General features: G+C 43.6%; 1 protein-coding gene across 1 annotated transcript in view; it reads left to right on the forward strand.

Moving 5' to 3' along the window:
* The window catches only part of LOC135897703 (uncharacterized), a 41091-nt gene that overhangs the window by 13431 nt on the left and 13242 nt on the right, over positions 1-14418 (forward strand). Inside the window, exon 2 of the mRNA XM_065426423.1 lies at positions 12291-12442. Within this exon, the coding sequence (XP_065282495.1) occupies positions 12291-12442 (152 nt within the window). The remainder of the gene's footprint in view (positions 1-12290; positions 12443-14418) is intronic.

Genomic DNA, 14418 nt, shown 5'->3' on the forward strand with positions numbered 1-14418 from the left:
TTCACTACGACGATTGGCAGCTTCCTGGGAAAAACAATCTTAGGAACCGCTAATACGCTGGATCCGTTTTTATTTTATTTGTATGGCAGAAATAGTTACGAATGACTTCCATTAACAGCAATGCAACATAAGCAGCAGTGTCCTCGGAGGGCAAACACAGATAAAAAAGGAGGGAGCACCTAGGTTTCTCTCAGAAAGGTTGTAATAGTTTAATTGCAGTCTCGCTCTTGGATTCGGCAATAGATTGAGGATGCGTAGATTTCTTTTTTTCTGCGCTGCTTTGATTCTAGCACGAACTCTAAACGACTAGTGCCATTAAAGACGACAAACCAACCTGTACAGGAACAAAGCGAGCGCATGATGCTCGTTTTTAGCGTTGGAGCGCAAATTTGGCAACAGCTAGGAGGGACAGAAAAGGACTAAAAAAATTTTGAGGACGCTTTTAAACTTCGCCTTTAACAGTGGAACGCGATAGCATTAAAAAATCCCTGACTGCTTCTTACGCTTCCCGGCAACTGGAGCGTATGTCACCGTAATGTTTACCTGGAAACGCTTGCCGAGAACGCTATGCAGGAAGGCCAGCTTTGTGGTGGAACCACAGTCTCTTACGTGGGCCGCGATGCGGCAGAGGCGAGCGCCAGCTGGATTTATTGTAAGGAACCGGGCGCGCCACCCTGTGACCTCCAAGACACCCATCGCGCCAGCGCGCGTGAAATGGCGGGCGCCGAGGCTGGTCTGTGAACGCCACGGCGCATCGCGGCTGGTTCGTGTCTCTGAAGGGGTTTCTTTTTTGTGTGGGAGAAATGGTTAGCAATCACTTCCATTAACACAAATGCAACAAAAGCAGCAGCGTCCTCGGAGGACGAACACGCATAAAGAAAGATGGAGCACCTATAGGTTCCTCTCAGAAAGTTTGTAATACTTTAATTGCAGTCGCCCTGTTGGATTCAACAATAGATGAGGCTGCGCACGCTTTTGGTTTCAGCGTAACAGGATTATATTTCCTTGTATAGTCAAATTACGGTACGATTGCTATGTTGTCTGTAGGTTGTGTGGAAGTCGTAGTTTTCGATTTTTCTATGTATTTGAGCTTGAGAAAATTAGTTCAGTCAATTCCTCGCGTCATATGGAATGCATGGGTATACGTGGTACGAAAAATATTTTTGCCTTGCGACGGCTGACGCCGGACGCCGACGTCGTATTTTCTGTGACATGGGCTCCTTAGCGCTTTTGCGTTAAAATGAAATTATGGGGCTTTAGGTGTCAAAACCACGATTTGATTATAAAGCACGCCGTAGAGGGGGACTTCGGAAATTTGGGCCGCCTGTGGTTCTTTAACGTGCAGCTTAATCTAACTACACGAGTATTTTCTCATTTCGCCCCCCTCGAAATGCGACGGTCGTGGCAGTCATTCGGTACCTCGACGTCGTGCTTAGCAGCCAAATCCCATAGCCGCTAAGCAACCACGACGGTTACAGAAAGTGCTGCAAAGAAAGGCAGGTAGGTTTGCCAGAGGTATTTCGGGTTGGCTACTCTGCACGGAAAAAGGAGAAAATGAGTTGAAGGGGGACAAACAGAGAGAGAGAGAGAGAAAGAGAGGCGAGCACATATAACCGCGCACGGTGTAGAGCAGTAGGGGGCGGCGTTCTTTAGGTCTACTGTGAGGGCCCGTAGACCGCAGGAACCTTACTAACGGGAGTAAGGCCTTCAGCTACGAAATCGGTCACACTTACGAAGTCATATACAGCCAGAAGGCACGCTCCCCACTCAGCTTGAACTGTGCCTTCACTGCTTGATTCGAACAAGCCGGAAGTAATTTCTGTGCCTGTCAAAAGAAACAAATCAAAGTGAACCAATATGCCCAAATATCTGTTTTTTTCGTAGCACTGGACCTATATGACTATTTGTAAAGCGGATGGGTGACTTCGGCCCTGACATATTTATTCTTTAGCCGGTCTGAAATAAGAAGTCAACTCGCAAGCAGAGCAGTGCCGTAAATTATGACAAAATGTCGCGCTCTATACAACGAAATTAACTCTTGTCATTCTCTTGCCAAGCCATTTGATTGGGTTCCAAATCAATTTGCACTACGACTCTAAAAGTATTTACAACAAAACGACTAAGGCTCAATGCCACCATTATTGCTTATATATACGAACAAAGCATGGGGCATCCAACGGTGATCACCAGTGTCTTATCGACAATGTTGGTGGTCTCCATGGAGCGCTTGATCGTTTTGATCATTTACGCTTTGACAGTTTGTTCCACGAACGGCAAACCGAAACACCAACTTCCTCAGGAGCCCGGAGAAGCTGCAATGGTAAAACATATTTTAGCCACTCTTGACGCACTCAGCATTAGGGCTGGCTTTCTTTCCAGCTCATTATCCTCGGAAAAGTTAATTCAGGATGAACAATATAACCATACAACTGCGTACAATGCTTTATACGTTACTTCTTGATACATTATCTGGCAGCTGAACAATACTGTTGGGCTAAGAAATATGTGCGAGAACTAGACAAATACAAACATTATTTTGTTTCTTTATATTTACGTTTCTTCACCTACCTGCACAACAGCATAATTCACAAGAATGTTGGACGTGAATGCACATGAAGGTGTTTTGGAACAAAAGTTGCAGGCTTCCTTGGTCTATTCTCAATGCCTGTCGTGGTCATGTTCTCGTGATTGCGAAAATTGGTTGCTTTGTTTACGCTAGCGTTTATTTTATATATCTTTGCTATGTACCTCTAGAAGACACACAGTCCTTGCAGAAGCAGCAAACGCCAGTCTTAGACCATACTCTTACCTTGAAACGGCAGGTCAAAATAATTTTGACCACTGTACTTCGCTTATATTTGGAGAAATTTGTTCACATTCCTTTTGCTACATATTTGTTCACTATGAAGAAGAAAAGAAGTACTAAAAATTCAGAATTAACTTTTTATTATCTTGGTATTCAAATTTTAAAATGACATGTTCGTCCGAACCGTTGCCACAAATTATTTTTCATATCCTTCAATCATTTTCAAAGTGAACACGTAAATAATTACGTAAACTATTTAGACCAAAATATTTAGACTATCTAGACCGCTGATGATATTCCCTTGCTTAGTAACTCAGGACACCAATTGCAATGTATGCTCACTGACCTGGAGAGGCAAAGCAGAAGGATGGGTCTGAAAATTATTCTACAGAAAACTAAAGTAATGTTTAACAGTCTCGGAAGAGAACAGCAGTTTACGATAGGCAGCGAGGCACTGGAAGTGGTAAGGGAGTACATCTACTTGGGGCAGGTAGTGAACACGGATCCGGAACATGAGACTGAAATAACCAGAAGAATAGGGATGGCCTGGGGTGTGTTTGGCAGGCTTTCTCAGATCTTGAACAGCAGGTTTCCATTATCCCTCAAGAGAAAAGTATATAATAGCTGTGTCTTACCAGTACTCACCTACGGGGCAGAAACCTGGAGGCTTACGAAAAGGGTTCTGCTGAAATTGAGGACGACGCAATGCGCTATGGAAAGAAGAATGATATGTGTAACGTTAAGGGATAAGAAAGAGCAGATTGGGTGAGGGAACAAACGCGGGTAAATGATATCTTAGTTGAAATCAAGAAAAATAAATGGGCATGGGCCGGACATGTAATGAGGAGGGAAGAAAACCGATGGTCATTAAGGGTTACGGACTGGATTCCAAGGGAAGAGAAGCGTAGTAGGGGGCGGCAGAAAGTTAGGTGGGCGGATGACATTAAGACGTTTGCAGGGACAACATGGCCACAATTAGTACATGACCGGGGTAGTTGGAGAAGTATGGGAGAGGCCTTTGCCCTGCAGTGGGCGTAACTAGGCTGATGATGATGATGATCAGGTGAGGCGCCTGTGGAAGTAAAGGAAAGGTGGTTGGTGATATCCGCGCAAACAGTATTTACGAAAATGGGCAATTATTTGATCTAGAACACCGTGTCGCGACATGTGATTAGAGTGAGTGAGTGAATAAACTTTATTGTAGGTCCGGCGAGGACGCGAACCCGTCACGCACCCGGCTAGTCCCACATCGAGACCGGCAGGTCTAGCCCACCGGCACGGTCGCAGGCATGCCGGACGGCCAGGATTTGCTTTTCTGGAGGGGAAGCACCAGCACCTGTGATATTTATTAAAATATGCTTGAGATTCTATGAAAATGCAGGATGCATCATGAATATTGGAAATTACTGTCAGACGTTTGATGCTGGTGGTTATTTATTTAATGGTACTGCCACTGCCATTACAGGGGTTTTACCAGGATGGAGTGCAATGTAAGAGAAAATGCAATCTAAAGACAAAACAGAGCACAGGTTAAATTACTTGCATAAAAGAGACAAATTAGTAGGAAACCAGTATTACAGAAAACTCTGAAAGCGAACCAGACTCTAATTCACTGATAAAGTCAAGGTGAAAAAACAGGTAACGAATGTGCTAGTACAATGTTGTTGCTAAGACAATTTTAGCCCCGGATCTTTTGCATAATATAAAAAATAAAACAATCATTGCAGACACAAACAGCACTATGGTTAGGTCGCGTCTCAAATGCGTGTAATAATCAACTGAAAAAGAAGCCCACTCACTAATGTCAATTTGATAGTGTTCTTTAATAAATTCATAAAATAACTAGTCTTCAAGGACGGTTTTTTTCTGATAACGAAGTAAGCTAGGACGGGCTCGACGTTCAGTAAGTCAGCTGCATCTCAAAGTGTTGCAGCAGAACTATATGGCTCTATTCCAGAGTTTCTGAAGTTATCGAGTATAAACTTTTATAGGGGTCACATATTATAAAACCACACTCTAAAATTTGGCTGACATTGAATTCCTACGCTAGTCTTCGAACAGCTAGGGTAGCCATCATTAGACCTCTTCTAAAATTATACCTTGCGGTATGCGTTAGCGGTGGCATGTCCAGCATGCTGAGTCCAACTCATATCACTGAAATTTTATATTTGCAATAGGACAACTCAGACAAAAACAAGTTCTTGAAGTGTCCATGAAACATTAAGGGCGTTTTTTTTGTGAGATACTGGGTAGAAGCAGTTGTTTCAAAATTTTTAGATATTCACGAGTGCTGGAACCATGAAACGGATACAAACTCATCATTTAAAGGGACACTAAAGGAAAGTTTTAGGTAAAGATAAAATAGATTAGTGCTCAAAAATATCTAGGGCCCCAATATTATTGCGAAGACAGCCTTAGTAATCGAGAAATTCAGGTAAATGCAGGACACAATTAGAGATTTCTCGGATACATTCAGGTACTGACACCATCAGGAAGGCAGTCCTCATTCAACTTCTGTCACTAGTACTCAGCCGATAGTTATAAACCATTATTGTGTTGCATTATAAAACAAAAAAAAATGCCACTAAAGCTGTCCACTCCTATTTCATTTAAGAAAACAAAACTAACTGTCATTATCCTTGACAACTACGCAGCTAGTCTACTGGAAAGGTTTCATCTTCACTCGACTCTGCACTGTTGGCGCTTTAGAGTTAAAGAAGATTAAATTATGGAGTTTTTCGTGCCAAAACCACTTTCTGATTATGCGGCATGCTGTGGTGGGGGGACTCCGGAAATTTTGACCACCTGGAGTTCAATAACGTGCACCTAAATCTAAGTACACGGGTGTTTTCGCATTTCACCCCCATCGAAATGCGGCCGCCGTGGCCGGGATTCGATCCCGTGACCTCGTGCTCAGCAGCCTAACACCATAGCCACTGAGCCAACCACGGCGGGTGCGCTTTCGAGTTTCAGTAGTTTCGTTATTACGTAGTGCTGCGCTGGTTTTCGTGGCTCGCGAAACTCGCACAAACTGCAAGTAGCAATGAATTCCACGTCGATGTGAAGTTGCGGGATGTGCGAACCGTCCACGCCACTTGACCAAAAGCAACTACCCCGGCGAATCCACCGCTCGATCTTGCCTAGGTTCCTCCATGGCCACGCGTTTGCTTCTGGTGGCGAATGCAACGTCACTACTCCATGGTTGAGTGGCGGGAGATCTGAATTAGGAAAAGGGTATTCGGACCCTTCAGACAAAATTTTCACGTAAACTGAATTTTTTCTTGGCGTGATACAAACTCTGCAACGTTTCTGGAGTGATATTCAAAGTCTACGTCGACTTCGTAGCTTTCCTTTGGTGTCCCTTTTACAATAACCGATCTCACAGACCGTTATTCTCTGAGTAAAAAGCACAATGTTGTCTATACTGCGTTATGTTACAGAGGGCTTTCTGTGGCTATCCTATACGCACACACACACACACACACACACACACACACACACACACACACACACACACACACACACACACACACACACACACATATATATATATATATATATATATATATATATATATATGAATTGAAAGAACTAAAGCAAACACCAACATTACATATTTATTCTTTTCTGTTAACGTGCGCCTGCACGTTTACTTATTATACACCTGGTTTAACTGGTAATTGGGCTGATTGGTGGCTTTTACTCTGAACATTCCTACACCCTACATTTATATACACTGATATCCATTTAAAAACTGTAACTGTTTATTATGTAACATATTTTAACTGTAACATATTTTATTATGTGATACGTTGATGAAAAATTTAGAAAACTTCATAAAAATCGCAGCACTTTTCCTAAATTATTCACAAATTTGGCAAAATTATAGATTGCGGCAACTACCTGCTTACAAGTTGAATACCCTTTCCTGAATTTATGTTGAAAATTCGGCTAGGATGTTATATTTATCTGCGAAACGTAAAACATGTTTACGTATTATGTGTTCTAAGAGTTAGCTGGTGTAATAGAATAAATAGGCTGTAAATTTTTATCCATTATCGGTCACTATTTTTATCAAGCAGCATGAATTGGACTATACTCCAGTCATTCGGAAGTTGGCCCTCCTCAAACAAACAGACGACCACAACGTGCTAGTATGTAGAAGCCCACTCAGCATATCTTCTAACGAAAGCGTGGAGCATGCAACCTGGACCGGTGCATTCTTGGCATCGAGCTTTAGGCGCATGTGTAAAATGCCGCGTTCAGTTATAAAGAAATCAGGAATCGGGGGCGAAATGCGAAAACACCCGTGTATTTAGGTTTAGGTGCACTACGGCGTGCCTCATAATCATATCGTGGTTTTGGCACGTAAAACCCCATAGTTTAATTGATTACTTATGGGCACCCACTGGGGTCGTATTGCAGGCTGGTATACCTGGCATCTATTACCTTTGTCTTTGCAAGGATACCCACAGAAGCATTGGGATCCTCGAGCCACAGGCGTTATGCATCGTCGTTCTCGTTAGTTTGTATCTACCTTAGTAAGCCAACATTGCCGTTAACTAAGCCGTCAGAGACGTCTATGTTGGCTGTGATCATGTAGGGTTTGAGTTCTCTGGGCAGAGAACACAGAGAGACGTGTCATTAATTCACTCTCATTCCTCCACTGAAGAGAGCTCCAATGAGAAATGTTTTCTGATGAGGCACTTTCTTTCTCCCGCATCATGTCAACTTCCACGAGCGCTCCTCCCCCCCCCCCCCCACTGGAGTAGCTTAATCACCCGTTTCCTGAATGCGTCGACATGGGATCCGTTTGTACCCATTCCACGCCTCCTCTCTCTGTACGCCCTCACTAACATTCCCCCTACAACCTACCTAGACTGTCATTGCTGTTACCTAGACTGAAGTTACTGTCGTAAGCGCTGAGGCACGCGCGGCAGCTCCTACAATAGTTTTGCGGGTCCGTCATGCATAACTACGGCGTATGGGGGGCATTATTGTGCCCCCCAACGAGCTTCACAAGGTACTGTGGCGTTCGTCAGGGCACGTCAGAGGGCACTGCGGCCCCACTCTACCGAAACGCCATCGAAGTCGTCTACATCGTCTCCCGCCCCCCGCCGTGAGCTCTCAACCACTTCTCGACGCGACGTGCAAGGCAGCATCAGAAATAGCAGTAGAAAAATCAGAGTAGGAAGCAAAGAAAACTTCGGTTAAAAAATTTCTAGTGGTGAGGTTCGAATCTACAACTTTTTGCTTACATGCCGAGTGTCTTAGTCACTGGGTGGGAAATGGTTTGTTATAATGACAACAAAGAATAAAAACAGCCACGCTTGAAGAAGGTGAGTATATCTGGACCGTATGAATGTGTTGTACTGGCGCTACAAAACAAATTTCAAAGGAGAACAGTTTCTATGAAAGCTTTGTTGAAAGATATGGTGATTGTGGAATAAAAGCCGTCTCGAGGACCACATGAAGAGCCGGTTTGAAGCATTGTAGGTATTACGTAATTTGCGATTTTGATAAAATTATTGCCAAGCTCGCCACATCCCTGATACGTTTCGGTGGCCGAGGGATTCGGCTTCCGCCGTGGCGTTCCTGCACCGAGTGAGTGACTGAGTGAAAGAACTTTATGGGAGGTCCGCCGAGGACGTGAACTCGTCGCACACCCGGCTAGTCCCACGTCGGGACCTGCAGAGCAAGCTGCCACCGATCTTTGATGGCAAATGCGCTTAGCGTCGCCCAACACAGGCTGATAAGCAGTCGGTGAGTTGATGAGGGTGGCACTCATCACGTTTGATAATGGTTCGACGCGGATGGATGAGGTGCTATTGAGGTAATGTCTTATAATGGTCGGAGTAAATCTGATAAAGTGGATAAGAACCATAAGGGATGATTAAGGTCGCATCGAGTTCAATAAGGTTGATAGCCGATAAGGTTCATAAGGATAAGTTGAGAAGGATAACCAAGGCAGATAAGCAGTCGGTGAATTGATAAGGCGTGCGTCTCATCATGGTTGATAATGGTTCCGCGCAGATGGATAAAGTGTTACATAGTAAGGACATAAGGGTTGGTAAGGGTCGGATCGGGTCCGATAAGATTGATAAAACCTTATAAAGATTAATAACGGTCGAATCTTCTCTGATAAGGTTGGTAACGACCCTTACAGGTTGATAAAGGTTTATACTGGTTGAATCAAGGTTGAAAAGAATGATAATTGCATCAGGCTGCGTGGAGATGAGCAGGTGGAACAACTTTTACCCTTACTTAGATAACTCCAGTGGAGTTGCAGCAAGGATCAGTTGCTTAGACACCTCGCATTTAACTTTGTCTTCTTAGTTCTTCAGATGCTTCAAGCTTCCGCGTAAATTATTCTTCCCCTGCTTTAGTTTACCAAGTCATCGTCAACCTGTTCTACAGCATTCGCGAGTTTTACAATACAATAGAATATATTTATTTAGCATCTTTCGGATGTTGAATGTGCCGGAAAAAAGCCAATGAGAAGGCTTGATGACGCCGACGCACCCTACAGAGGCTCAATTAGCAGTGGTACACGTAAACATACAAAGATACAGCGTGAAAACAGTTTCAGGTAAAAAGCACAAGATAATAAACACAACATAATAAACACATGGTAACAAACACAGGATAACAAACACAATATACCAACACAAGATAACATAGTTGGCATTGTTTAGCTATACGTGCATCGATTGAGATTCTCTGTTTAATAAAGGCGGGAGGGTGTAGAAACCACTTGACAACGATAATCAGTACGGGTCTTAAGCTTCTTCTTGTTATTTTTATACTCTCTACTTTCATGATTAACATGTTTAGTTTACAGCACCACCGCTCAATGTCATCAGCTGTTTCTGTTAACTTGGATATATTTCTTATTTCATTTTTGTGCAGACTGCATGTCCGGTATCATTGACTTAATCTTGCTGTGCTCCATTTAGCATTTCTGACAACAATTCTTTTTCAAGGAATGGTGGGTGCGTTTGCCGGTTTCTGCGAGCCAGCAGATTTCTGAGGAATGAAAGAAGTCAAACGACAACTACGCCAACAGTATCGAAAAGCCATTATGAGGTTTATAACCACGATTTGGCATGTTTCTGCTAATCAGGAGAAGGCGCGAAAATGAAGGTCTCAGGATGTTGCTAGGATTGCTTCCGCTTTGACCACTGTTGAAGCAGAGAGCACCGAGTAGTATTATAGCTGTCCGAGAAGGCACGTTACAAGATGTCAATGATGAAGAGGAAATAGGCGGGCCCATCACGCATTGAAAGCTTGGTGGCTCCACGACGTCTGATTTACCACGTGTCAGTAAATGCGCGTCAGGTTTGCAGCTCAGGTCCCCTGCTGTTGACGTGAAAAAAAAATAATTATCTGGTTTTATGTGCCAAAACTAGGTTTAGGTATGGCCGCACGCCATTGTGACGGACTCCGGAAAAATTCTGAGCACCGCGCGTTCTTTAACGTACACCTAAAGTTGCGTACACGGGTGTTTTCTTTTTATCATGATCCCATATAAATGCGGTCGTCATGGCCGTAATTTTATCCCGTGACACTTTGCTGAGCAGTGAACGTCAAAGCTACAAGCCACTACGGCGCGTGGTTGTTGATCTGCACAGGTGCTAGTTGAGGCATGGTTTCCGAGAAGCGCGACAACCTGAAGTATGAGGCAGAAAGAACAGCCCAGCATGGTGCAAAGCTTACTGCTGCCGTGCCAACTGGTGAAGCAGAATTCGTCGTTAGGCAAACAAAACTGCTTTGCGCAGTGACGACAAGAAATAGAGGGTCACTTTCGTAACACGGAGACGCTACCCTTAAGAAATCCCGGTTTCTCCCGAAAGGCGAAGCATCGATTATGATGGAAAATTAGTAGACACCTTTACGAAGTATGATAGCAGCTTTATCGACCGTAGAAACTCGTTAACATTCACTTATAAACAAAATTAGCATGCATGGTGTCATGCGCGCCCACAAGCAAACATGAACACATCTCCCTAAATGACCGCCGCGCACACTCGCTATGAAACGGCCGAAGTGAGAAAGCGTGCTAACAATGGCAAGCGGATTGACCTTCGTGCTGCCTTTCGCTTCAGCTCGAATTAAGCAGCGAGAATACACCACACAAGGAGCAATTAGCACCGAGAACGACCTACAGGGTCACTGCGAGCGCTGGTCGCGTGACGTTAGGGCACGGACTCGCGCCTATCGTCTGCTGCAGTGCGGGTGGTGCCTGGACGCATTCTGGCTGTGTTTCCGTTTGTTCGCCCGTGTTCCCTATGCTTGCATGTTTATAGCGCTTGTCTCAAATATATTTTGACCGTTTCTTCATTCGCGTAATGCTACAGTGCCAGACAAAGAAGCTCAGACCAGTTCACTGTGAATTTTCCATGCGTGGATCTACACTTTGCAGTGGTAGCTCACGTGAATAATAAAAGCGTAATCGCAAGAACTGTACATAATAATTCGGTTAGGATGTAATACCTTTCGTGATTCAACAAGCATCCCACAAACGCTGGCTGTATATGACGTCCACAACCTTTATATTGGCTTTAATGTGCTGGAACGTGCTTGCTCACGACGGGTAGTCCGTGGTGTAATATAGAATTTTTCATTTCTTCACAGTAACCCTCGGCAGTAACACGAGAACAGTGCAGTTTAGGTTCTACCTGCACCAGCTGTTTCTTTAAATGCTTCTAAAAATTAGGCAGTTCTTCATCGTTAATTTGAAGCGGTGGTAAATTGAAATAAAGGCAATTGAGGGTTACAGCTATTGCAGCATACGGAAAGGAACGTACAAATATTTATTCCCTTTTCCGTGCTACACGTTTAACTGCATTGTGCAATTTACGGGTGATTTTTGATTGAGGAAGAGACGTGATGGATCTGTTAGGCCAAATGGCACAGGCTGCTTGGCACAATTTTTTCAGGGAAATATGCCTTTTGGACCGTATGGCCGCAGCCAGAAGGAAGCCGAAACCCAGTTGATTAGTACTGCTCAAGATACAATTATTCTCCGCTGGAGGTCAAACATCAAGTGAATTCATGTGAGGCTTTTGGTGTCTTGTGGTGAGGCGGGTATGCGAGTTTTTTTTTTTACGTACTGACGAAGCGAATAATTCTCATTTTGCATAATCAGGCAACGCAGGATGAAGACGTGGTGAGGCAGAAAGTCAGCCGTCATGAAAACAATAACGCTTACGTCGGTGGCGTGACAGAGGCTCTGTCTAGAATGGCATTCATGCGTTTGGAAATTTAAAGGAGTGGGTAACCGATTGGACGTTGCGCAGTAAATAAATCAAAGTTCTAACATTACCTACTGAGCTCTTCGACAAAGAAGCTGAGTATTGATGGGATTTGATAATCACGGTGCCATTAATTTGTCAGGACACCAAGTAACCTTCTCACAGTGGTTCGTTTGAGTTGTGGCAACATCTAAGTGCTTCAATATCTGATGGAAGCTACGATGTTGCAGGTTTTCGAGAACTTTGAAAACATCGTTGCTATTTTCGACATTGACAAGGATGGAGACCTTGATTGCCTTACGGCCGTGCGGACAGACTACAACAGAGGTGCACGGAGTACTAAATATGTGTGGATTCTCAAAGGACTACATGGTCATCAATCGTAAGTTGCTGAACCGAAGAAGAATGAGGAATGTGGCATGGTAAATCAAATGCAGAAATTCTGATATCATGCAAGCAGTTACTGCAATCAACTCTACAGGCAAAGCTCCCGATAGCGCCCATGTATTGAAACGGGTGACCACATGGGCGCCGCCATGAAGAAACGATGTCGGAACTAAAGACTGGGAAAACTGATTGCACAGTTCATTTAGCAAAGGTGTGTTTATCATGCCTAGCACGGCTAAAGTTGAGCTCTCAGCTCAAGTGTAAAGTGAACGCAAGCAATGAGATACGATTTTGATGAAATGCGAGATCGGACGCGATTACGAGCTTCGCTTGTATGTGGCACTTTCCAGTTAACGCGCGGGCAAACACGTCCTCTCCGTCACAGTAAAGTTTATGACTATCTATCAGACCTTTTTCAAAACTATAGAGGTTCTACTTTGCACACTGTTCTAGTGCACGTGCTATGCGCGAATGGTAATTTTCCCTTTATATTTTGGGTGTTGTTACTGTTGTCAAAATTCTTTTTAGTCAATTTGGAGATGATTGCGCTGGCAATAATGAGTAATAGTAACATGGCGGTAACTTCACCTAGGTTTTCTTCCAGATTTCGTATACGAACTTTATGGCATACGGACAGTACTTAAAATGTTACAGCAAAATATTGATTTAACGAAGTAGGCGAGACCCAGTAGTAATTTTGTTGAATTGAGAACTTCACAAAATCAGAAACACTTGACACAACTCTGTCTGGATATCAGATTTGTCAATGTACGATAACAGATGTAGTTTCAGCCTGTAGTAACTTGGCCAGACTCATAAATTCCGGAATGCTGCTGTGCTAAGACAGTAAACATTTCCAGTCGGTCACGATAGAGCAGCTGGTGACGTCTGATAAGCCGAAGCTTAGCTTCCGATGCCGTGAAACTGGTATTGGCAGCTTCCTAAAAGTGAAGCAACCCACCTCAAGCCGACATGATAATGCCTCTACTGCATAGACACCTGAATAACATGTCTGGCAACATTTGACATGAAAGGTTTGTTTTGACGTGTTTCATTGTCCATGATTTTCTCAAAAACGTTCTTACATGAAATGAGGCACAGTTAACTTCGTTGCTTTAATGTTTTTAGCTCAATAAAATTTATGAAGTTGTGTATAGTAATAGAAATCATTTCCATTAATGATAAACTCTGATATCTCGGGTTTCCTAGAATGGCAGTTTCACTGCGCATGTAGCCGGAGATGAGGTACAGAATATTTTTAGGGATGGGAAACAGGTCATCCTTGGATAGCTTGCTGTGTCTGGGTACTTTGCATTTGGGGAAGAGAGAGAGTACATAGCAGTGTGACGACGTATAATGATAGATGAAAGACAGAAGCTGGGCAGTTGGTGCAGTATAGTTCACCATCGTTTTGTGCCATCTGCAAAAAAAATCTGTGAAAAGAACAAGCTGGTGTGTGGCCTAGTCAAGTAAAGCCATCATGTACAGCCAATGAAGAAATCTGATAAGCAAGTACAGTACGGTCCATACCTGAATGCCATTTTATCACCTAATCAAGACTGAGGAGGCATAAAAATGCAAAATCTAACGTTTCCTACTGTAGCAGCACTGAATAGAAAGTGATGCCCACGAGACAACGCAGGTCAGCGAATGTAGAATATTCTAACACCAGGCGAGTGCAGCGGATTGGTGATAAATTAGTGCCAACCGGGGTAAGCAGAGGGTCAATAGCGCTGGAAAATCTTTTTTTCATCCTTTCCCGACTTTCAGATTCATAGAGGCATGCTCTGCCACTGGCATCAAGGGCGAAGAGGTATTTTTTGTGCATAGGCACTGTACAATAGGTTGCGCTAGAACTATCAAATAGCTTTCTTTGAGACATTTATTTTGCTTTGCACCCCAGTGTGTTCTGCTGGACATGTGTTCTTGCTTCTCTCCACCTTTCGTTAGGATGCTAAACAATGCCAGTGC

The sequence above is a fragment of the Dermacentor albipictus genome, chromosome 1 (genome assembly GCF_038994185.2).
Source record: "Dermacentor albipictus isolate Rhodes 1998 colony chromosome 1, USDA_Dalb.pri_finalv2, whole genome shotgun sequence".
Taxonomy (NCBI): Eukaryota; Metazoa; Arthropoda; class Arachnida; order Ixodida; family Ixodidae; genus Dermacentor; species Dermacentor albipictus.